The sequence below is a fragment of the Glandiceps talaboti genome, chromosome 5 (assembly GCF_964340395.1).
Source record: "Glandiceps talaboti chromosome 5, keGlaTala1.1, whole genome shotgun sequence".
Classification (NCBI taxonomy): domain Eukaryota; kingdom Metazoa; phylum Hemichordata; class Enteropneusta; family Spengelidae; genus Glandiceps; species Glandiceps talaboti.
In genome coordinates, this window is record NC_135553.1 from 27,592,425 (window position 1) to 27,618,466 (window position 26,042).

At 35.4% G+C, this 26,042-nt stretch overlaps 1 protein-coding gene across 1 annotated transcript in view; it reads left to right on the forward strand.

The window, feature by feature from the left end:
* The window catches only part of LOC144435550 (voltage-dependent T-type calcium channel subunit alpha-1G-like), a 260,713-nt gene extending 236,905 nt beyond the window's left edge, over positions 1-23,808 (forward strand). The window contains exons 31-32 of the mRNA XM_078124138.1: positions 6,192-6,372; positions 17,808-23,808. Coding sequence (XP_077980264.1) covers positions 6,192-6,372; positions 17,808-18,727 — 1,101 coding nt within the window. The 3' untranslated portion in view covers positions 18,728-23,808. The remainder of the gene's footprint in view (positions 1-6,191; positions 6,373-17,807) is intronic.
* The last annotated feature ends 2,234 nt before the right edge of the window (positions 23,809-26,042 follow it).

Below are 26,042 nucleotides of genomic sequence, written 5' to 3' on the forward strand. Positions count from 1 at the left end.
CAACTGATAATAGTACCCTACATGTCAACTGATAATAGTACCCTACATGTCAGCTGATAATAGTACCCTACATGTCAACTGATAATAGTATCCTACATGTCAACTGATAATAGTACCCTACATGTCAACTGATAATAGTACCCTACATGTCAACTGATAATGGTACCCTACATGTCAACTGATAATGGTACCCTACATGTCAGCTGATAACAGTACCCTACATGTCAGCTGATAAAAGTACCCTACATGTCAACTGATAATAGTACCCTATATGTCAACTGATAACAGTACCCTACATGTCAACTGATAATAGTACCCTACATGTCAACTGATAACAGTACATATATACCCTACATGTCAACTGATAACAGTACCCTACATGTCAACTGATAATAGTACCCTACATGTCAACTGATAACAGTACATATATACCCTACATGTCAACTGATAATAGTACCCTACATGTCAACTGATAATAGTACCCTACATGTCAACTGATAATCGTACCCTACATGTCAACTGATAATAGTACCCTACATGTCAACTGATAATAGTATCCTACATGTCAGCTGATAATAGTACCCTACATGTCAACTGATAATAGTACCCTACATGTCAGCTGATAATAGTACCCTACATGTCAGCTGATAATAGTACCCTACATGTCAGCTGATAATAGTACCCTACATGTCAGCTGATAATAGTATCCTACATGTCAACTGATAATAGTACCCTACATGTCAGCTGATAGTAGTATCCTACATGTCAACTGATAATAGTACCCTACATGTCAACTGATAATAGTACCCTACATGTCAACTGATAATAGTATCCTACATGTCAACTGATAATAGTATCCTACATGTCAACTGATAATAGTATCCTACATGTCAACTGATAATAGTATCCTACATGTCAACTGATAATAGTACCCTACATGTCAGCTGATAATAGTATCCTACATGTCAACTGATAATAGTACCCTACATGTCAGCTGATAATAGTACCCTACATGTCAACTGATAATAGTATCCTACATGTCAACTGATAATAGTACCCTACATGTCAACTGATAATAGTATCCTACATGTCAACTGATAATAGTACCCTACATGTCAACTGATAATAGTACCCTACATGTCAACTGATAATAGTACCCTACATGTCAACTGATAATGGTACCCTACATGTCAACTGATAATAGTACCCTACATGTCAGCTGATAATAGTACCCTACATGTCAACTGATAATAGTACCCTACATGTCAACTGATAATAGTACCCTACATGTCAACTGATAATAGTACCCTACATGTCAACTGATAATAGTACCCTACATGTCAACTGATAATGGTACCCTACATGTCAGCTGATAATAGTACCCTACATGTCAGCTGATAATAGTACCCTACATGTCAACTGATAATAGTATCCTACATGTCAACTGATAATAGTACCCTACATGTCAACTGATAATAGTACCCTACATGTCAACTGATAATAGTACCCTACATGTCAACTGATAATAGTACCCTACATGTCAACTGATAATAGTACCCTACATGTCAACTGATAATAGTACCCAACATGTCAACTGATAATAGTACCCTACATGTCAACTGATAATGGTACCCTACATGTCAGCTGATAACAGTACCCTACATGTCAGCTGATAATAGTACCCTACATGTCAACTGATAATAGTACCCTACATGTCAACTGATAACAGTACCCTACATGTCAACTGATAATAGTACCCTACATGTCAACTGATAATAGTACCCTACATGTCAGCTGATAATAGTACCCTACATGTCAACTGATAATAGTATCCTACATGTCAACTGATAATAGTACCCTACATGTCAACTGATAATAGTACCCTACATGTCAACTGATAATGGTACCCTACATGTCAGCTGATAATAGTACCCTACATGTCAGCTGATAATAGTACCCTACATGTCAACTGATAATAGTATCCTACATGTCAACTGATGATAGTACCCTACATGTCAACTGATGATAGTACCCTACATGTCAACTGATAATAGTACCCTACATGTCAACTGATAATAGTACCCTACATGTCAACTGATAATAGTATCCTACATGTCAACTGATAATAGTACCCTACATGTCAGCTGATAATGGTACCCTACATGTCAGCTGATAACAGTACCCTACATGTCAGCTGATAATAGTACCCTACATGTCAACTGATAATAGTACCCTACATGTCAACTGATAACAGTACCCTACATGTCAACTGATAATAGTACCCTACATGTCAACTGATAATAGTACCCTACATGTCAACTGATAATGGTACCCTACATGTCAACTGATAACAGTACATATATACCCTACATGTCAACTGATAATAGTACCCTACATGTCAACTGATAATAGTACCCTACATGTCAGCTGATAATAGTACCCTACATGTCAGCTGATAATAGTACCCTACATGTCAACTGATAATAGTATCCTACATGTCAACTGATAATAGTACCCTACATGTCAGCTGATAGTAGTATCCTACATGTCAACTGATAATAGTACCCTACATGTCAACTGATAATAGTACCCTACATGTCAACTGATAATAGTATCCTACATGTCAACTGATAATAGTACCCTACATGTCAACTGATAATAGTACCCTACATGTCAACTGATAATAGTACCCTACTTGTCAACTGATAATAGTACCCTACATGTCAACTGATAATAGTGTCCTACATGTCAACTGATAATAGTACCCTACTTGTCAACTGATATTAGTACCCTACATGTCAACTGATAATAGTATCCTACATGTCAACTGATAATAGTACCCTACTTGTCAACTGATAATAGTACCCTACATGTCAACTGATAATAGTATCCTACATGTCAGCTGATAATAGTACCCTACATGTCAACTGATAATAGTACCCTACATGTCAACTGATAATAGTACCCTACATGTCAACTGATAATAGTATCCTACATGTCAACTGATAATAGTACCCTACTTGTCAACTGATAATAGTACCCTACATGTCAACTGATAATAGTATCCTACATGTCAACTGATAATAGTACCCTACATGTCAACTGATAATAGTACCCTACATGTCAACTGATAATAGTACCCTACATGTCAACTGATAATAGTATCCTACATGTCAACTGATAATAGTACCCTACTTGTCAACTGATAATAGTACCCTACATGTCAACTGATAATAGTATCCTACATGTCAACTGATAATAGTACCCTACTTGTCAACTGATAATGGTACCCTACATGTCAACTGATAATAGTATCCTACATGTCAACTGATAATAGTATCCTACATGTCAACTGATAATAGTACCCTACATGTCAACTGATAATAGTATCCTACATGTCAACTGATAATAGTACCCTACATGTCAACTGATAATAGTACCCTACATGTCAACTGATAATAGTACCCTACATGTCAACTGATAATAGTATCCTACATGTCAACTGATAATAGTACCCTACATGTAAGCTGATAATAGTACCCTACATGTCAACTGATAATAGTATCCTACATGTCAACTGATAATAGTATCCTACATGTCAACTGATAATAGTATCCTACATGTAAGCTGATAATAGTACCCTACATGTCAACTGATAATAGTATCCTACATGTCAACTGATAATAGTACCCTACATGTCAACTGATAATAGTACCCTACATGTCAACTGATAATAGCATCCTACATGTCAACTGATAATAGTATCCTACATGTCAACTGATAATAGTACCCTACATGTCAACTGATAATAGTACCCTACATGTCAACTGATAATAGTACCCTACATGTCAACTGATAATGGTACCCTACATGTCAACTGATAATAGTATCCTACATGTCAACTGATAATAGTACCCTACATGTCAACTGATAATAGTACCCTACATGTCAACTGATAATAGTACCCTACATGTCAACTGATAATAGTATCCTACATGTCAACTGATAATAGTACCCTACATGTCAGCTGATAATAGTACCCTACATGTCAACTGATAATAGCATCCTACATGTCAACTGATAATAGTATCCTACATGTCAACTGATAATAGTACCCTACATGTCAACTGATAATAGTACCCTACTTGTCAACTGATAATAGTACCCTACATGTCAACTGATAATAGTACCCTACATGTCAACTGACAATAGTACCTTACATGTCAACTGATAATAGTACCCTACATGTCAACTGATAATAGTATCCTACATGTCAACTGATAATAGTACCCTACTTGTCAACTGATAATAGTACCCTACATGTCAACTGATAATAGTATCGTACATGTCAACTGATAATAGTACCCTACATGTCAACTGATAATAGCATCCTACATGTCAACTGATAATAGTACCCTACATGTCAACTGATAATAGTATCGTACTTGTCAACTGATAATAGTACCCTACATGTCAACTGATAATAGCATCCTACATGTCAACTGATAATAGTACCCTACATGTCAACTGATAATAGTATCCTACATGTCAACTGATAATAGTACCCTACTTGTCAACTGATAATAGTACCCTACATGTCAACTGATAATAGCATCCTACATGTCAACTGATAATAGTACCCTACATGTCAGCTGATAATAGTACCCTACATGTCAACTGATAATAGTACCCTACATGTCAACTGATAACAGTACCCTACATGTCAACTGATAATAGTATCCTACATGTCAGCTGATAATAGTACCCTACTTGTCAACTGATAATAGTACCCTACATGTCAACTGATAATAGCATCCTACATGTCAACTGATAATAGTACCCTACATGTCAGCTGATAATAGTACCCTACATGTCAACTGATAATAGTACCCTACATGTCAACTGATAACAGTACCCTACATGTCAACTGATAATAGTACCCTACTTGTCAACTGATAATAGTACCCTACTTGTCAACTGATAATAGTACCCTACATGTCAGCTGATAATAGTACCCTACATGTCTTTGTATTTGCTGCCATATTTATAATATTATTCCCACTATTGTCAATCCGGATGATCATATACAAGTATTTGATTTTGATTTACTCTTATTTTCATTTTTACCCCAAGTTGACTTGTTATGTACCACATTGTGTGCTTGGCAAATTCCATGAAAGGTACAGAAATGAAATGTTTCCTGTGGTCAGCACCATATTTGCAAATATTAAATATTGTTGTGCTAGATAAAATGTTGTTTGCACAATTCTGTAAAACAAGTTCTCCTGATAATGATTTCCCTATAACTCAATATCCAAGATATTATTTGCTAATCCTTCTGTGCAGGTCATCCCCATGGAAACAGCCTTCACATCAGGTCATCTCCATGGAAAGGACCTGCACATCTGTTCATTCCCATTGATATAGTCATATGTTGTCAATTGTAATGTACAAATGAATGTATTAAGTAAGTCGATCAGTTTAGTCTTTGGTTGTTGTTTTGTCTTCATCAAGGCATGTACTTCACTAACATTGAGTCATTTCTCTTCTCTATATGTATCTACTTTTGCTTTTCTTAAAATTCTTTGTGTGTGGTTATAACACGAAAGATCATGCCATATCAGTTCAGATAAACATTCATCCGGAATGGTCAGCTAGTAGTTACAGTGTGAGTAGGGGTTGTATCAATCAGCCTACAACATCCGCCATCACAATATGTATCTTATGCTGTATTAATGTTGTATGTTTGCTGTCTATGGACTTTGATTGTGTGGTGTAAATTGTATTCCAGTTTTATATAATTCTGGAATATTTACTTTCTTTGCTAATTTCATTCCAAGCTTTTTAATTCCTCTGACGTTGGACACCAGCTGTGCTTTATATTACATGTTCAGTTATTGTCAGAGCTCATTACAAATTGGTCAGACGTGATCGACAGGCACTTTGTGTGTTTGTCAGTGAATTTAACTATTATTGCTGCATACATCTAGTATCCTTGGCATATTTCACCATTTCATGACAAGAATGACATTGTAATTACTGCAGTTTGGAGTTGTTTTAGTAACCACTTTATTATGTGTATGTGCAACCAGTATAGCATTGACAACATCCTATGTGTGTGTACCCTCTGTTTTATGAATATTTTGTTCTTCAACACGTCTCAACCTTCCTCAACTTTTCACATTTTTCAGGGTGACTACCAGATCATAGAGATGACCGACGAGACAGTGAAGTCACTTCCATATCTGAATGAAAATCGTTTGGTGGTCAAACAACCAGTGACACGTTTTCACTCACTACCGGATAGCTTCATGTATGAACCAAGGAGTAATCATATCATTGCAGCATCAGATGCAAGTCTACGAAGCAGAGGTAAAGTATACCTGATCCCTTTTTACCTTCCATAATGGAAGGTTTATGTTAATATGCTCTAGTCTGTCTGTCTGTCTGTCTGTGGACACGATATCTCAAAAACTAGTGCATTAATGCTAATGAAACTTGCTAGACATCTTCCTTATGGTAATAACACAAAGTGGTTAGGTTTTGGTAAATATAATATTAATATTAATGAGTCTTTTGCATAATTAATTATTTTGGTAATTAGGTACTATTTTTAAGTTGCAAGCCTCAAATTTCAAAATTTCATATAATGTGGTATATACACTGGCGATAGGAAAGTGTCCGATACAGTGTAATCATGTAGTTTTTCATTCTTATGAGTAATTTGCATAATTAAGGATTTTTGGTAATAGGCAATGTCTTATGAATGCAGGCTTCAAATTTAATTTAATTTTGTATATGCATCAATGATACAAAGTGCACATGTCGGATATCATTTTATGACATAGTTATTAATGTCACTGTACCGTTTGCATAATGTATTGTTTGTTGTGATTAGGCAAATTTCATGTGGCTTAGTGCATACAAAAAGCACCCTAAATATTTGTTTAAAAAAGTCTAAAATCTGATGAAATGATGTAAAAAAAAGTCTAAAATTCTATAAAATGATGTAAAAGAGTCTAAAATCTGATGAAATGATAATCTGATAAAATGAGGTAAAAAAAAGTCTAAAATCTGATGAAATAATGTGAAAAATTCAGAAACTCATAAAATGATGTAAAAAAGTCTAAAATCTGATGAAATAATGGGAAAAATTCGGAAACGCATAAAATTATGTAACAAAGTCTAAAATGTTATGCAATGATGTAAAAAAAGTCTAAAATGTTATGAAATGATGTAAAAAAAAGTCTAAAATGTTATGAAATGATGTAAAAAAGTCTAAAAACTGATAAAATGATGTAAATCTAAAATCTGATGAAATGCTGTAAAAAAAAGTGAATGTATAAGTAAGTCAAGGGTGAGATACAGGTTCGTTGGCACATTTTTTCCTACATAATATTTAAACAATAATGTACGCCCTCCTAGCCCATAATGGACGAAAGCAAACTTTGAACGACATAATGGGCAAGGCGACAGCCATTATGGAGTGCAAAGTTTGCTTGAGTCCATTATGGACTGGGAGGACGTACGTTATTGTTATTATTTTATAGTTTTGCCAATTCCAGTGAATTTGTAGACCGAGAAGCGCAAAACAACGTATAATATACACAGCGCTGAACATCGTCTGCCATGTTCGGCCCGGAAGCTGAATACTAATCATAGCGACACACGTACGTACACGTACACACACATATACACTTCAGTGAACTGCTGTGAACACAAATTTGTTTCATGAATGCGTTGTATTTTTAAACAGTGGAAATGACAATCATAAGTAACAACATACATTTCGAAAAAATGCCCAGTCGTATGAAGAAACAGAACAATAAGCTTGTATTGTTATGCTCGTTCCAGGGCCTCGATGCCCAATAACGGAGTACATTATCAGTAATAATGTACAGCGATGACGTCACAAAATTCACTGGAATTGGTAATGCTATAATATAATTCACAATAAAGACAAGATAAATACACTGTTTCATGTCTTATGTTGACTATATTTCAAGTTGTGGTTTCCATGATGGCAAAGTGTCTGTCTGTCTGTCTGTGTGGATGTGTGTGTGTGTGTGTGTGTGTGTGTGTGTGTATGTATGTGTGTAAACAAGGATGTAACTTAAGTCCAACTTTATTCAATATCTTTTAAAATGATCTATCATCTATTTTTATTTTAACGATAGCCCTGTGAAACTTACAACTCTGTCTCTGAATTGTCTTTTATATGCTGATGATCTATCATTGTCCACTGAAACTAAAGTTGAGCTGCAAAGTTGCTTAGATAAATTACACTGTTTTTGTACAAAGTGGAAATTAACAATCAATGTTAAGAAAACCAAAGTCATTGTATTTAATAAAGGAAATCAATTAATTAAAGGTATAAAATTTTATTTTGATAGAATTCCTCTTGACAATGTAAGAGAATACTGTTATCTTTGTATCAATTGTTTCTGCTAATGATAAATTTAAACAAAATTTCAATAACTGAGAGTTTAAATCCATGAGAGCTCTCTTTAGTTTACGTAAAACTATTTCTCCTAATGAGAGTATTTCTATTGATGTGGCTTTAGATCTCTCTGATCATCTAATTGTTCCTATTATGACTTACAACTGTGAAGTTTGGGGTTATGAAATTGATAAAAGAAATTTTCTTGGTGACATTTAGTTTTTAGCACAACTGAACTGAAGGTTCAGTAGTGCTATAGGCATGGTAAAGTGTCTGTCTGTCTGTCTGTGTGTGTGTGTGTATGTGTGTAAACAACTTAAAGTCAAAAACTGCTGAACCGATTGCCACGATATTTGGTTACCTTGGGTGTCTAGTTGGGAAATTGTTCAAATCAAAATGATCGCATCACAGGTGTGTGATTTGGGTCAAAAAATGTGATTTTTGGTCAAAAAACTTAAACTCAGAAACTACTGGGCAGATTGGTGCGAAATTTGGTGGGAACATTCTTAAGGGGGTGTAAAGTAAGATTTGTTCATGACGGGATGATTCCATCAGTGATATGCAAATTAGGGCTAAAAATGTGTCTCTTTGGTTGAAAATCTATAATTCCAAAACCACTGAGCAGATTGGGCTGAAATTTAATGGAAATGCATTTAGGGATGTATGGACGAAGATATGTTACGCATACCATGATTCCATGAGTGATATGGAATTAAGGTGTAAAAATGTGAATTTTGGTCAAAAACTTATATCTCAAAAAGTACTAAGTGAATGAGTTCGAAACTTGGTGAGATGTTTCTAGAAGTGTTATTCTATATCATTGCTTTTCCTCAAAAATCTTCAACTCTGAAATTACCCAGTAGATTGAGCTTAACTTTGTTGAGAATGTGTAGATTTGTCCTCATTAATAGCTGACACAGTGAGAACAGTACATTGTTAATTAACTATAATGTTTACTTTACTATTTCCTCTGGTGGTAAAGCCTGTAGCATGGCCAGTTTGGTTTATGACTTGATTATGTAATATGTTGTAAGACAGCTGTTTCATCACCTACCCATATAAACTGAATGTAGCTTGTGTTTAAAATATTACAATAAGACAACCAAGAAAGTTAAACATGTTACATTGGTATGACTTGGTTCCAAATTGATTTTAAAAAATAAAGAAGTACAAAACCTTGTAGACACATCCCTTTAAAGTTTGATTAGGATGTTGCTATACTTGTCTTGTACACTTCCAACATAGGATGGCTGGATTATGATGATGGAAATTAGGTATGAAAATTTTGTTTTGGTTACAACTTTAAATCTTCAAAAAATTATATATCTATCATTGCCCTGAACATGAAGTTGTGCGGCAACGCAATATTTGCGCTATTTTATAGATTTCTACTTGGTGTTTCTAAGAAGGTATCAAGATGGGGTATTGTTGGAGAATTAGGTCGTTTTCCTGTTAATTTCACTGTAATTAAACTGATGTTAAAGTATTGGTATAGATTAATTGTTGATGGAGATGGTTTATTGAGAGCAGCCTATATGTCTTCTATGTGTTATTCAAAATGGGTCATTTATAAAAGAAATTTACTGGATAAGTATAGTGAGAACAGTATGTGGTCAAATCTTTGGAAGTTTAATTCTACAATCAAGAAGGTTCATGATAATTTATGTCAAGAATTTTGTAAATCTTGGTACAGGGGAATTACATAATGACATTAGATAAAAATAAAATGAGACCATAGAGATTGTTTAAAACAAATATCTCTTGCAAATTAAAAATCCTGTTTGTAGAAAACTAGTGACTAAATTGAGAATTTCAGATTATAATATTCAAATTGAGTTGGTCAGACAGTGTACTCCTAAGATTCCTGTAGATGAAAGATTCTGTAAATTTTTAGCACAACTCAACTGAGGTTCAGTAGTGCTATAGGGAGCGCCCGGTGTGTGTGTGTGTGTGTGTGTGTGTGTGTGTGTGTGTGTGTGTGTGTGTGTGTGTGTGTAAAGAACTTAAAAGTAAAAAACTGCTAGACCGATTGCTTTGATATTTGGTGGTCATGTTACTTCTGGTGTCTAGTTGGGAAATTGTTCAAATGAATATGATTGCATCAGAGATGTGAGTTTTGGGTCAAAAAATGTATTAAAAAAAAGTACTGGACAGATTGGCCTGAAATTTGTTGGGAACATTCTTTGGGGTGAGTAAATTAAGATTTGTTCATGACATGATTATTCCCTTAGTAATATGCACATTAGGGCTAAAAATGTCTTTTTGGTCAAAAACCTATAATTCCAAAACTACTGAGCAGATTGGGCTGAAATTTAACAGGGATGCATCTGTGGGTGTATATATGAAGAAATATTAAGCATATAATGATCTCTCAATAATATGCATATTAGGTGTAAAAGTGTGAATTTTGGTCAAAAATTATATCTCAAAAAGTACTTAGTCAATGAGACTGAAACTTGGTGAGATGTTTCTAGAAGTGTTATTCTGTAGATTGTCTTCAAAATATTTTGACACAATTGGCCCTATCAACAATGACCACACCCTTAGCAACAACCAAATGGCAGTATATTTTGGTCAAATAACAACAGCATCTGGTAGGCAAGCGAGTAAACATTAAAAAAAATGTATGCAAATATCCCTAGCAACCATGACCACACCCATAGCAACAGCCAAACGGTTGTGTATTTCACAAAGATAACAGGGATTAATAGATAATTGAATAAACATTCAAAAAATGTATGTAAATTTGCCTAGCAACAAGACCATGCCCATAGCAACAGCCAAATAATCATGTATATTGCAAAGATAACAGGAATAGAAAGACAAATGACTAAATATTTTTAAAATGTATGCAAATGTGCCTAGCAACAAGACCATGCCCATAGCAACAGCCAAATGATAACATATATTGCAAAGATAATATCAGGAATTCATACACAAGTGAACAAAAACATTCAAAAATGTATGCAAATATGTCTAGCAACATGACTACCCCCATAGCAACAGCCAAAGGATCGCGTATATCGCAAAGATAGCAACATGCATGGACTAGCATATGGATAAACATTTTTAACAACTATAGTTGTGGTACAATGCCATTGGCGGTATTTTTTCCTTTCCAATTTATTTGTGGAAAAAATAAACAAATTTCAAGAAATCTTTTCACCAAATGATGGTCAATATACCATGAAGGTTCATAATGAGTAAAAAAAATTCCCCAACGAACCTCAGTGAATCTCACCCTTAAAGAATGATGTAAAAAGTCTCAAATGTGATAAAATTATGTCAAATATCTGAAATCTGATATGTGCCATATTTACAATATTTTCTGTTTCCCAATTTGATTGCATCATCTGTTGTCTCTGTTTTTCTGTCTTTCTCTATGTGTTTGTCAGTCAGTCTGGTCTGGCTGGCTCTTTGTTCTGGCCGGGTCTGTCTGTCTGTCTGTCTCTCTGTTTACAACTGCTGACATCAGACCATGGACAAACAACCTGTTATAAACTGGGAAAGAAAACAAATGAATTTGATTAATAACACTTGGCTCAGCATGTTGTAACAGCTGAGACTTGTATTACACACCATTGTTTGATGAGAACAGTTTTATGGCCTCTTTATGTGTACATGAAATGCCAGGGGAACTGGAAATTCTTTGTGACCATAAACTATTATGTAAAGTGGCCATAAAACTGTTCTTATCAAATGATGGAATGTAATACAAGTGTCTGTACTTCCAAACGTGATGTGCCAAGTGTTATTAATCCAATTCATTTGTTTACTTTCCCCACTTGAAACAGCTTCTGTTCTTCCACGGTCTGATGTCAGAAGTTGTATCTGCATGTCTCTTTGGCTGTCAGTCTCTGGCTCTCTATTTGTTTGTGTATTTCATGTACACATGACATCATTAAAGAATGCAACATACTTGTAAGTAGGTGTGAAATACGACAAGTCACATATTCCTTATCTACCCTAAAATTGTTATCAAAGTGTAAAATAATCCATAATGGTATAAATGTATTTGACATGGTACAACCTTGAGGAGTAACAAAAACAAAACAATAATGTTTTAATGATATGTCTTGCCAATCACCCATATCAGGTTTATAATTACAACTATGGAATATATAGCGTTGCGGTAGCTTGCATGAAGTGAGCTTCAAGCAGAGACAATTTAGGTAAAGACAACAAGATAAGTGACACAAAACAACAGCCGGTGCCTCTGATGTCGGTTGACGGAAAGCTTTATGACTTTGTTTATATCTGTCATGTTCTAAAATAAACTCCCACGGTGTTCTAGGACTGTTCATGCCGTCAACGTGACTTCCTTTACTGCTGATAACATTAGGTAAGATTGTACAAGACGCACCATAGCACATACCATTTCTCGGTAGGGTTGGTCTTTGAATTTTGAAATGTTACATCTTAATGTTGGTGAAATGAAACCGAGTGGTGTGTATTTTTGATTATGGAATGTTTAGTCTATTACAAAATAATTGGCAAGAAATAGCATTTATTACTTAGATACACGTACATTAGTGTTATCAATGCCGACACAACACACAGCCAAAATGGAATGAGCGATGGGAAGAGAGATATAACTTACGTATACTGACAGCAAACTAAGGCCCGTACACCACACACGTGTTTGTACAGTCACATAATGTGTCGACCAGAATTGAAGTCATCTTTTGCAAATCAGAGGTAGCAAAGATGTCGGAATTACATGTACCAAGCGAAGACAACAGTACATGATTTGGTATAGCATGTTTACAGAAGGCATTGTCTACCCTTGCATGCCGATGGGAAAGCCAAAGTCAATTATCTACATGTCGGACAAGCAGTTGGGTTTGAAATAATGATAAATTGATAACATGTCGAGTATTTTTGTTCCAACTCTCACAACTTTTGAGCGTAAATTTACATGAACCATTTTCCGAGGGATGACATTTTGTAAAAGTAATGCTACGTGTGCGCCTGCTGGATAACAAAATAAATCATTCGAAGTACATGAATAGACAAAATAATAAATCCATTTCAATACTGATTTCAGTGATCAACAAATAACATGTTGTATGTAGCTTGAATTATAATAAGATGAAGTTGTTACTGTTGTTGTTGTTGTTGTTGTTGTTGTATACGAAATTGTATTTAATATTATACTTCATAATGGTATGAGCCTCTGGTATGAGCCACACTGTCCCATTTGATCATTATCACATGCAGTGTCCTAATCAGTAAACAGAGTGTGTCACCGGGGATCCTGTGGTGTTTATACTTTGAAAAGTTACCGACACTGATTATATTGTATGTCTTTGCTTGAAACTTGTCTCATTCTTCATTGCCACAAGCAAGCAACCGCAACGCTGTTATTTCCAAAGTTGTATGATATTTGGCATGTCATCATAAGGTCTAACAAAAAAAATTGTGTGGTTCAGATTACACTCAATTTTAAAAAAGGTGAGGTAGGTAGATTTTTTATTTTATTTTTATATGGTCCAAAAAGATAATTGTTTGGTTCCGGTTACCCGACCCCACCTAACTTTTCACTGCCTACTCTAAACTTTGTTTTACATATTCCAGAAAAAATAATAAAATCGCAAAAATTATGTAGTCTCATGAGAAATAGTGGCTGTGGAAACTGACATCAACTTTAAAAGAAACAAAAAAACTGTTCTTCCAATCTGTAATGGCTGTATATCTGATAGGAAGAAATAAATAACACAGAGACCATTTGGAAAGCAATGGAGAACCTGAACTAGACACTCACACATGAAAAAAAAATAACAAAACAAAATTAAAAATCTACCTACCCCTCCTACTCTAAAATTGAGCGTAATCAGAACCACACAATTTTTTTTATTAGTCCTATGTATTATTTTTTTGTCTATGTCTAGTTCAGGTAGTTAAGTTTTCCATTGTTGTCCATACAGTCTCTGTCTTATTGGTTTCTTCTCATCAGATGTACAGCAATTAAAAAGTTTTATATTGTCTTTGTAAGTTGATGTCAGTTTCCACATCCACTATTTCTTGCGAGACTTTGCAATTTTCATGATTTTATTATTTTTTCTGGAATACATTAAAAAGTTAAGGGTCAGCATGAAAAACTAGGTGGGGTCGGGTAACCGGAACAAACAATTTTTTTTTTAGGCCTAAAAATAATCGAAAGGAAGACACATTGGTTTAAATTTTAAAAGTGAATGATTTTAGGAAGGAAATTTTGATGGTTTGTGCAATATTTATGCAGTCTGGAATAGTAAGTTATATCTGCTACCTCAATTCAAAAGATATAAAATACACAAAATTAAAGTCAGATTGAGAAATAATGAATTCTGTATATTATTGCAATATTTGTACATTTTCTGTACTAGTCAGGAATTTTTGGGTACAAAGTGAGAGACTCAAAGAAACTTTTACATGCATATATGCAAATTTGTATCAAAAATTGATATTAAGTATCTAATTATATAATTAATATTAAATAATCCCACAAATATTGGCCGAATTCATGACTTGCAAACAGCAAAGTCAGAATATAAGTATTGTGCCAGTATATATATCCAAATTTGGTGCAAAATGAATAGTAATTTCAACTAACAAAAAAATTTGCATGAATTGTATGACATGTGAATAGTAAATGAATATGTTTGTGTTGGCAAACTATTATTACTCTCACGTGTAAATAGAAAGTGAATTTGTGTAGTATTTAATCCTTAGGCTGGAGTCAGAATTTACGTGGGGGAGGGGGGGCCTGGGGAGAAATTGGAGGCCATGAAAAAAATTGAAGGTTCAAAGGGGGGCCATGAAAAATCTGATGGTCTGAAAGGGGGGCCCAAAATGTTTTGCTCATGATTTGAACCAAAATTAAATCTCAGGAGCAGTTGTTTACCAAGTAAATTTCAAAAAATTCTCACAGCTTTGCAGCAGTTACTTCTACAGCCTGTATTCAGCACTGAGTTGGGTGATAGCCATGTGAATGCATTTGTGTAAGTGTATGCCTTCCTCTGTCTGTCTGTCTATCTGTATTTGTATCTGTGTGTGTGTGTGTGTGTCTCTCTCTCTCTCTCTCTCTCTCTCTCTCTCTCTCTCTCTCTCTCTCTCTCTCTCTCTCTCTCTCTCTCTCTTCTCCATCTCTGTATGTCTCCTTCTCTCACTCTGTCTCTCTCTGTTGAGACTTTTTTAAACATTCAAACCTCAGGAGCAGTTGTTTACCTTGTACTTTGCAAAATTGTTCACTTCATTTACCTACCATACATTTAATTATGAGGCAGTTAATGACCAAGCGAATGTGTGTGTCTGCCAAAATATCTCTGTATAACTTAAAGTGTAGGTAATATAGCCATACAGTTGTATAATGTATTGAGAGTACAAATTGGGTATTGAAGACACTTTTCAAGTACTCTATGGCTTCCGATAATGTGTATGGTTTGAAATTTTATGCCACTAAATGGCCTCCTACATGTCCTTATTTTCAAAAATGTGCCTATCGTGGACACCCCCTCCTACAACCTCCCCACAAGATATCATGGGGGTGCCGTTTCTGCCCAGAATTAAGATTCAAAAAGAAAACTCTGCTGGCTAAGTTTTTCCAAGTACAGGTTACAGCCAATGATAGACCTTTTTCACAAAGCCCACATCTATTTATAAAGAAATCTCTCTGCATGTTAATGTTCTGTTCTTATATAGCGCTTTCCCACACTTATTAACCCTGGCTCGGATCAGAATGGCACAACGGCCCTTTAGTCTTCCTCAACTCCCCGGGGAGCATACAATCCATTGCAGCCATTTAAGCGCATAGGATTAAAGCCTTCACATTGCAACCTACATCCTACCAGGTCCCCAATTATACAGCTGGGTTGACTGAAGCACAGTCGTGGTTCAAATCTTGCCCAAGGACTTTAGCCACTCAGAAACAAACAGCAGGCAGCGACAGGGCTCGAACCTGCAACCTGTAGATTCCAAGCCAGTCACGCTAACCATTCACCCATCATGACTCCACATGTTATGTATGGATGCTGAAGTTGATTTCCACTGTTAGCTTACAGTGTGTCATGTAGTGTACCATACTGTACATCGCTGAAGTGGAAGGGAGGGGGGGGGGTTAATGTATAATTACATATTAAAATATGTGCAGCTGGGAGAGGGGCTATGAAAATTCTTGGGTTCATTTCGGGGGGAGACATGAAAATATTTTAGAGTGCGAAGGGGGCTCTGAAATTTTTTTCGACCAAAATTATTTCTCCCCAGGACCCCCACGCCCCACCCCAATGCCATAACTTCTGACACCAGCCTTTATAGAGGGGTCAATACAATGGAAAACTGAATGGTTGGACTCAATACACCACCTTGTCTCGTATGTATGTATGCATTGTATGTATAGAAACAAGTTTTTGCTATACAAACCATTGTAATGTAGATGATGAACAAAAACAGCTACTGAATAATGTGTTTAGAAGCAATAAAGTACCACACTAATGTACGTAATCCACTTTTATTGATTACATCTTCTAGGGTATTCCCCAAAACAATGTCGGCTTGAATTTCCTTACATCCTTTGTGTCAATTATCAATATAGTAGATTAAAATCCACAATGCATGCAGTACTTTCAGATAGGTAGAGAGACTCTTATAGTTAGTTCAATTGTAACATAGTATCATATCAATTGTAGCAATATGAAAAGACAGATTTTACAGGGACTAAATCAGTCTATAAATGCATAGAGGTCGTCTGGATTGACAGAACAGATCACGGTATGATTTTGAGATTGGATAATTTGGTATGCAACTACATTATGAATAAGTCTGTATTGTATTGCATTGTGGAGGCATCTATTTCAACTAAGGAATTGTGATAGCACAGACAAAAAGTCACAAGAACTCGTCAATAATCTGCATTGATTTTCTCCTGACTCTAACATTCTTACTTGATATATCTGCCCACGCTATGGCACAGCACTTGTAGCTTCAGTATCATAAAACTTTCATTCTCAGAAGCTGAATGGTACAAAGTGACACTGTTTTCATAGTAGCAGCATGTTAGGTACTTGTATGTTAGTCAGTTTGCTATTAATTTTTATGTTTACATGTTTGTTATTTTGCTTTACTCCAGTACTTACCATCTCACGTGTGTTATTCATTTTGACAACTACTGTGGACTTGCATTTCATAGAGGCTGTTTGTTTGGTTTCAAATCTGGCTATTCACAACTTTCCAAATTTGGAATTTCTCACTTTTGTTTAACAACAGGCACAGAGAGAATGAGAACAGTTCTACAGTTTATGGTATTAATCCTACTATCTCATATATAGTTAAGTGTCATTTATGGATTTATGGATGGATAATCTCTCGGAATTTGTTATTCTATCACTGATAGGGAGTCAACAGCAGCAGGTATTTCCAGATTGTGGATTGGAGCAAGCTAACGGAACAGTGGCGGGTGATGTGTCCCCTCACAGCAAGGAATCACTGCCAGAATTGAAACGTGTGCCCCCATCTATGCAGCAAAACCTGCAATATTCTCCTACACATCTAGGTGCTAAACCAGAAATGTTTGAAATGAACCAGTTGTCTAGGACTAACTCACCAAAGACATTGCCCTATACAGGCACTCATTTACCAACACCTTCCAATATTCCAAGTTTGCAATATGAGCCTCCGCCATCCTACGATCAAGTACAAAATGGCGATGAACTAGTCACGGAACCAGATAATCTCGGTCCTGAAGGAGATGAAATCTTACTGCATGACTGGATCAGCTCAGGTGATTCCTCAGAAGAGGAACTCAAACATTTGACAGAGTCACCTGAAACAAAAGTTCGGAAACGACCATCAGAGTGTAGACAGTTGAATGACAATAATTGTAGAGAAATGGGAACTTCTAGTCCATTATTAGGTCGGGACTTTGACGACGACATGCGATCATGTCCAATTCACGGTGTGCGGTCACCACCCAAATCACCGACAAAACCTTGTCCAGTACATGGAAATGTCAGTCCATTAGAGTTAGACGAAACAGACGATGACGATGATGATTTTGAAATTGATCCACAGTGCCCGATACACTCACCTCATAAAGGTGGTTTCGGTGTGCCAATGCTTCCCACAACACTGCCAATACAAGATGACATTCCAGACATCAGTGGGGAATCAGATGGAGAAGAAGTTGTATTTTGGGATCCTTTAAATGACAAATCATACAGGGATAACAAAGACTTGAAGCACAGAGATACAACAGTGGACTTCAAAGATGTGGATACTGATGGAGTTGTGTACGCTGGTGCTGATTATGTCTAGTATGAAACTCACACACGTTAAAAAAAAAAATTCTCTTGGAGATCAAAAAAATAATTCTGTAGAAGTTCAGCTGAAATGTCTAATTTATTATGCAAGTGCTTGTAAATTATCAACCCATGTTTTTGTGGTATCTTACCACCCCTATGTATTAGAGATAATGAGACAGGCCTGTTTACAGTGCAATAGGATTGCACCAACAGTCAGGGGTGGTCAGATGAATGGCATGGCTCAATTCAGGTGAAGAATATTTACAGTTCGTCGTCTAAAGATCTAGAAACTAGCGGTGCTTATTGTAGTCTCTACAAAGTCATAGTAATAAAAAGGGCTGAAAACACAGATTGACGTTCAGATTCTTCATAATCTAAACAGTTATGATTAGTTTCTTTCTTCAGTCTCTTTTCTTAGTCAGGTTTTACTATTTTCTGCCATATTTATAGCAATGCATATACATTGCAAATCTAATATTAAAGACTTACAATATACCAAGCATTTTTTCTTTTTGGTGATCTGTATAATTTCTGTGCCCTTCAAGCAAGTGTATTGAAGATTTCTTTACTTTTGTTTATACTATAAAATACTGAGCATAATTCTGTGATTTCAAATTTAACTTTTATTATCTTGGGCATTGTGTGCAATGAATAAGAGCTCAAAAAGTCATTTTTATCAACCTGTATCTATTTGGATATAATATTTTGAAGTTTATTTCGAAACTTGAAATTCTTTCCTTTACTCTGTCCAGTTTTATTTCTGATGTATTTTTCAGAAAGACATGTATAAAGTTGATAGGGTTTTTTAGCCTAAAGTTTACATTTTTAAACCAAATGTAATGCATGGCTGTCATAATGTGACGCATAGCTGTCATGTGACTTTCTGCACTGACCATTTGTACAATTGCTATGTTTTGATAATGATGGTGCTCCCAGGACTCTGAATATCACAAGACACATACTGGCCTTGGACTCTGTATAGATAATGATGTCAAGGCTACTAGGGACTCTGACACCCAGGAAGCTGTATATGTATTTCGAAAGCTTTAAAAGAGCATCATTTGTCTCACTCAATCAAGGCATGCTTATTAGCCAATGTATTTCATCATTGTGGGCATTTCTTTAGAAAAATTGTACTGTGTGCTCAAAGTAAAGAATATAAAAAGGACAGTTTATAGATATGAACTTGAGGCTTGAAGTCCTGACTACATTTTAGCTCTCAGAGATAAAGATTTCCTAGCTTAACAAAATACAACTGATACAGTGTAGAGTTTACAGGTAGGGCTTTTCGCCATATATTCCTGTCTGCAACTGATACAGTGTAGAGTTTACAGGTAGGGCTTTTCACCATATATTTCTGTCTGCCTTGAGCATGATGCAGATTTCAAGATTCCAACAATAAGTAATCACTGTATTTCTCCAAACACAGTCACTTTAACCACCCAAGTGTTTCAGCATATCAGAGGACCCAGTCATAGTTTTGTTGTTCCCTTTTCATTTTGTGAGTGCAGTATTGTAGTCTACTTGTGCAGGTCAAACAAACCGTAGTTGTCTTTTTCCCAGAGAAACCATTTTTATATTTTTGCACAGATTTTATTTTGTTCTTACAAATTTGTTGTAATTGTCAAACCACTTTTTCCCCAGTTCAAATAACATTTTGATAATAAGAAAAAAGAGAACTATTGTGTTCCATTTGTACTTATTTCTATCTGTGTTTGGGTCAAAGTCATGTGAGAGATTTACATAAGGCAGTACAGTACATCTGTAACAACAATACTTTTTTTAACAAAATAAAAAATATGTGTGCACAAAACAACAGAAAATGAAACACAAAACAAAAAAATGAAAGCCAGCATTGCAAAATTTTAGACTATAACATGCATTTACTTATAATTCACTCACTGGTGCAAAAATTAGACCATTGCATCACTCACTGGTGCAAAAATAGACCATTGCATCACTCACTGGTGCAATAATAGACCATTGCATCACTCACTCACTGGTGCAAAAATAGACCATTGCATCACTCACTGGTGCAAAAATAGACCATTGCATCACTCACTGGTGCAAAAATAGACCATTGCATCACTCACTGGTGCAAAAATAGACTATTGCATCACTCACTGGTGCAAAAATGGACCATTGCATCACTCACTGGTGCAAAAATAGACCATTGCATCACTCACTCACTGGTGCAAAAATGGACTATTTGAATTACTCACTGGCGCAAAAATAGAAAATTGCATCACTCACTGATGCAAAAATGGACTATTTGCAATGTGTAGGAGCTTTTAGCAGCTTTATGCTGTAAAAGGTTTTGTATACATCGTACCAGACATTATACTTAGCAAGTTAGGGATTATTTTCTGAATGGACACAAATCAGCAGAACTTTGGCAGTGTTTTTTATCATAAGAGTTACTAATAAGCACTACAAAACAATTTTTTGAAAATGTTAAACTAGAATACACCGGTACTGAATGTATGCTGTATGTAGCACTTTGTTTGCAACCAAAGGCAGGAGTATTTCACATGGTGATGTACATTTGAAATAGAAAATTCTGACTTCCGCTCTTCTCATACACACCTTAGTGCATTTTATGTATTATAATAACACTCCCAGTCCAGTAATGGTACATATATATAGAATCCATAGATGGGGCTGTGCCACATACAAAATCTCTGCCCTCATTTACAGCCCGGCCCCCTCCCTCCTCTCCTGCCACCCTGATCCATACATTGATATTACTCATTAAGGTAGCAGAGAGAAATTATATGAATGACATGAAAATACCAGTAAAATCATGCATAACAGTTATGGTTTCAAGTGAAAGACCCATGATTTAATGCCGGGTTTTCACATTAGTGTTATCTTATCAGTGGAACCATAAGGATGAGACCAAATTATACTATTGTTCATAACCAATTTTTCCAATAGTTATATCAGACAACTGCATATCACACCAAAACTTGAACTCTGATCCAAACTTGACCTGTGTACAAAAAAGTAATTTGTAAAAGGCCATCAGCTTCTAGAGCAGTCTTATATGAACTGCAATACTGTAAATGTGGAAATTTTCACTACAGACTTATTTTCAGTTATTTCACTGGAAAATAAAAGAAGCAAAAAAAAGTATGAGAATGAATGTTGATGGACTCTGGGTTCATACTCATTAATTAAATTTCTACTCACAGTCAAAAAATTCTTGGAAGCAAATCTTTGTCATTGTCATTGTCTTCCATGACATGTGACAATGTAAGTACACCCGTGACGATGCAGACGAGACATCAGCAAACTTTTGTTTTGAGTGAGGAGAAACTTTGTTACAAAAATAAGTAGTGACTAAAATGCCTTCTTGTACATAAACACAATTTATCCGTCTGGTAATTAGTAAAAATTAGTCATTGAGAACTAGCTGAAGACTCTAAAATCACAAAGTTTTTCTAGTAGTAAAAATATCTAGGTTTACAGTATATGATTGTTCATGCAGTGATAACTTTGTACTTCCAGCCTATGACTGTGATGACTTTGTACTTCCACCCTATGACAGTGGCAAGGTTAACAAACTTGACAATCAGGATTTCTTGTAAATCACAGGAAATTTAAAGTATTAAGTTTTCTTAACAATTTCTTCTGTATTAGTTGTATATCGGCCACTGCATCAGTGTTTAATGTTTCAGAAGTGAATTTGTAATTCGAAACAAGAATTAAAAATAATATTATTTTATCAACTTTGCCCCCAAAGAAATTAGGTTGTTCACTATCATGTTGTTAAGGAAATCAGCAACTTGTTATTTTTCCCAGTATTCAGTAGCCATGTTGGCTTAAAGCTGCACTAGCTGCTACTGGAATGTCCAATAAAAATGTTTTGATAGATACAATAACTTATAATATTGTACATCTTGAACAGTATTGCATCACCTATTATAGGTTAACATGTTTTTTGTAGCTGTATACATGATATTAATAACTCTGGTAATTGAACCTTCATTTACTACGATAGACACAAACTAAAAGTATTGTCACAACATGTTGATACAACAGTGATAACCTATTGAATGGATGTTGGTTTACAGTCTCAGTAGGGAAGCATCACAGAGTTTTATTGACAGAGTTCCATGAATTTGCAGTGAACTGTTTTAGTACTTCCAATGTTTACACTATCTTGATCACAGGTGGATTAGAATTGCACATTTATAAAGGAACTGCTATCACTCGCTTGTATAATATACCATATAACATTGAAGAACAATAGATTTAGTTTGCACCTATCTTAGTACACCAGAAGGCTGGATTACCAGAGTCGTAATCAAATCAAATTGAGTTTTTGTCCACACCCAAAAATCAGTGCCCTCAGTGGCAATCACAATTGCAACCCAGCTGTTTTTGTACTGCTTATGGACAATGTTGACCACTGATTAACATGTACAATGTCTAATTATTTGTATTTTAACAATTTCCAATGAAATATAATGGTTCTTTGATTGACAAATGATATTCCAGTTACAACTTGTACAGTTTTAACATGGTGACAGATTCAAAATTGTGTTTTCACTTAAGATTTAACTTGCCACTACACTACCTACACAATTAACAGATACAATGGCTTTTTATAAGTAATTGACCAATTTCTAGTGAAGATATCTTTGGTTATTTGATGGAAAAAATGTCCCAGTTGTAGCTAGTGTAAGTTTAATTTTGATGTTGTTTTGACCTCTATTTCAAAGGTTTGTTGTATGGTCTGACCTCTGCTTTGTTGTCTTGATTTTAAACAAATTCTGAACAAATTAACTGCAAATGTTTAAGTGAAAATTCAAACCTTATCTACAAAAGTTGTGAGTATATAGATTGCATATATCATGCTATGCCTTGCAAGCACATCCGTAGTCTCAAAAAAGCACAATGTTTTTCAGAGTAAAATATTTGACAAGAAAGAAGAACTTTAGATTGGTCTTACACTTTGAACTGCTGGCAGTTTTTTTAGAATTACAGCAAGTCATATGGTATGTGTACAGAGTCAATTTCACACCTAACAATCATACATATTGCAATGAAAAATTAGGTAATAATATGTGATTTTTTTTAAAAAGACAGTTCCACTTCTGTACAGTGTAAACTGAATAAAGGAATGCTTTTTATGATAAACAGTATATCTGCTTTTGTTGGTGTAGTTTTATCCTTCAAATCTCCACATGGTGACCAGTCTACCCAACTGCTTGCATCATTCATGAGTTTTATGACCCCCCTCCCCCCTCATAGTATATTAACAATAGATACTAACATCTATGGTTGAGGTCAGATGTCTGCTCATTACAGGTCGATGTTGGTCTTGTGAATAAATTAGATAATTTGCATATCAATAGAACATTAAACAATAGACACTATTCACCATAATGCTAACCATAGACCCTGCACAAAATTGTCTGTACATGTGCTAACACCCACGTTTGTGCTGAAGATATGTACAGGCTATTTTGCAGTACATGCTGATTATCACCTGTTTGAGGGTGAATGAGGGTGTTTGCAGTACATGCTGATTATCACCTGTTTGAGGGTGAATGAGGGTGTTTTCGGACAGCTGGAAGTTTCTGCAGAGACCCGGAATAAAACTGACATTTTGATTTTGGGGTTCCTCTCCTAATGGAATTGACACCAGCAAGTCATGCACCATCCTTTCACATGTATACTGTATCTAGAACATCATAATGAATATTCATAGCATTTTGCAAATTAACTTGCAGTATAATTTTGTGGCCAAACAAATTTTCTGCAGATCTTGACATTGGAGAGGAATTTGCATGGTCTTGTGGCTACATGGCATTTTCATGTTCATGCAGTTAGAATTATATGATACAGTCTTGCCGCCTTAATCTCCATGGCTGTAATTATTTGTAATTTTCCAATTTTGAAATATGCGATATAGTTCATCAATATGCATAAAATCATGCCAGTATCTGATGGATAAAATAGTCGTTAAAGGATTTGCATGTGCGAACCCTAGAATGATAAAAAGTTCAAAAACAAAAACTAAATTATGCTAAAATTATTGTAGCTCCGATTACTCCATATTGCCATCGCCATATTGCCCCATTCAGCCCGTCCTCTGTGTCCATTCCAACAAATCGTCACGTTGCAACCTCCTATTACCATAGAGCTCAGGAACTGTGTTAGGGACCAGTCAGTTTCTTCAGCCGGGGGGTTTGGATTAGTAGGGAGGGTCACTGTTTTCAAAATTGGCAGTAGGGGGGTGATCCTGTTTTGAAAATTTGGGATGGGGGGTCATCCTGTTTTGGATTTTGATGGAAGAAAAAAATCAATGAATCTATAGTGGTACGACCTTGTCTGTACTGTGGATTTTTTCCTTGTTCCCATATTTAGCACAACTGCACTGGTTCAGTAGTGCTATAGGCATGGCAAAGTGTCTGTCTGTCTGTGTGTGTGTGTGTGTGTGTGTGTGTGTGTGTGTAAACAACTTAAAGTCAAAAACTGCTGGACCGATTGCTTTGATATTTGGTGGTCATGTTACTTCTGGTGTCTAGTTGGGAAATTGTTCAAATGAAAATGATTGCATCAGAGATATTGGTTTTGGGTCAAAAAATGTGATTTTTGGTCAAAAAACTAAAACTCCAAAAGTACTGGGCAGATTGGCATGAAATTTAATGGGGACATTCTTAGATGTGAGTAAATTAAGATTTGCTCATGACATGATTATTCCCTTAGTAATATACAAAGTAGGGCTAAAAATGTGTCTTTTTGGTCAAAAACCTATAATTCCAAAACCACTGGCAGATTGGGCTGAAATTTAAGAGGGATGCATCTGTTGGTGTATAGATGAAGAACTATTAAGCATATAATGATCTCATCAGTAATATGCAAATTAGGTGTAAACATGTGAATTTTGGTCAAAAATTTATATCTCAAAAAGTACTTGGTCAATGAGACTGAAACTTGGTGAGATGTTTCTAGAAGTGTTATTCTGCAGATTTTCTTCAAAATAATTTTGAAACAATTGGCCCTAGCAACCATGACCATGCCCTTAGCAACAACCGAATGGCAGTATATTTTGGTCAAATAACATCATCTGGTAGGCAAGTGAGTAAACATTCAAAAAATGTATGCAAATATCCCTAGCAACAAGACCACGCCCATAGCAACAGCCAAATGGTCGTATATTTAACAAAGATAACAACAGGGATTAATAGACAATTGAACAAACATTCAAAAATGTATGTAAATTTGCCTAGCGACAAGATCACACCGATAGCAACAATCAAATAATCACATATATTGCAAATATCAAAGATAACAACAGGAATTGAAAGACAAAT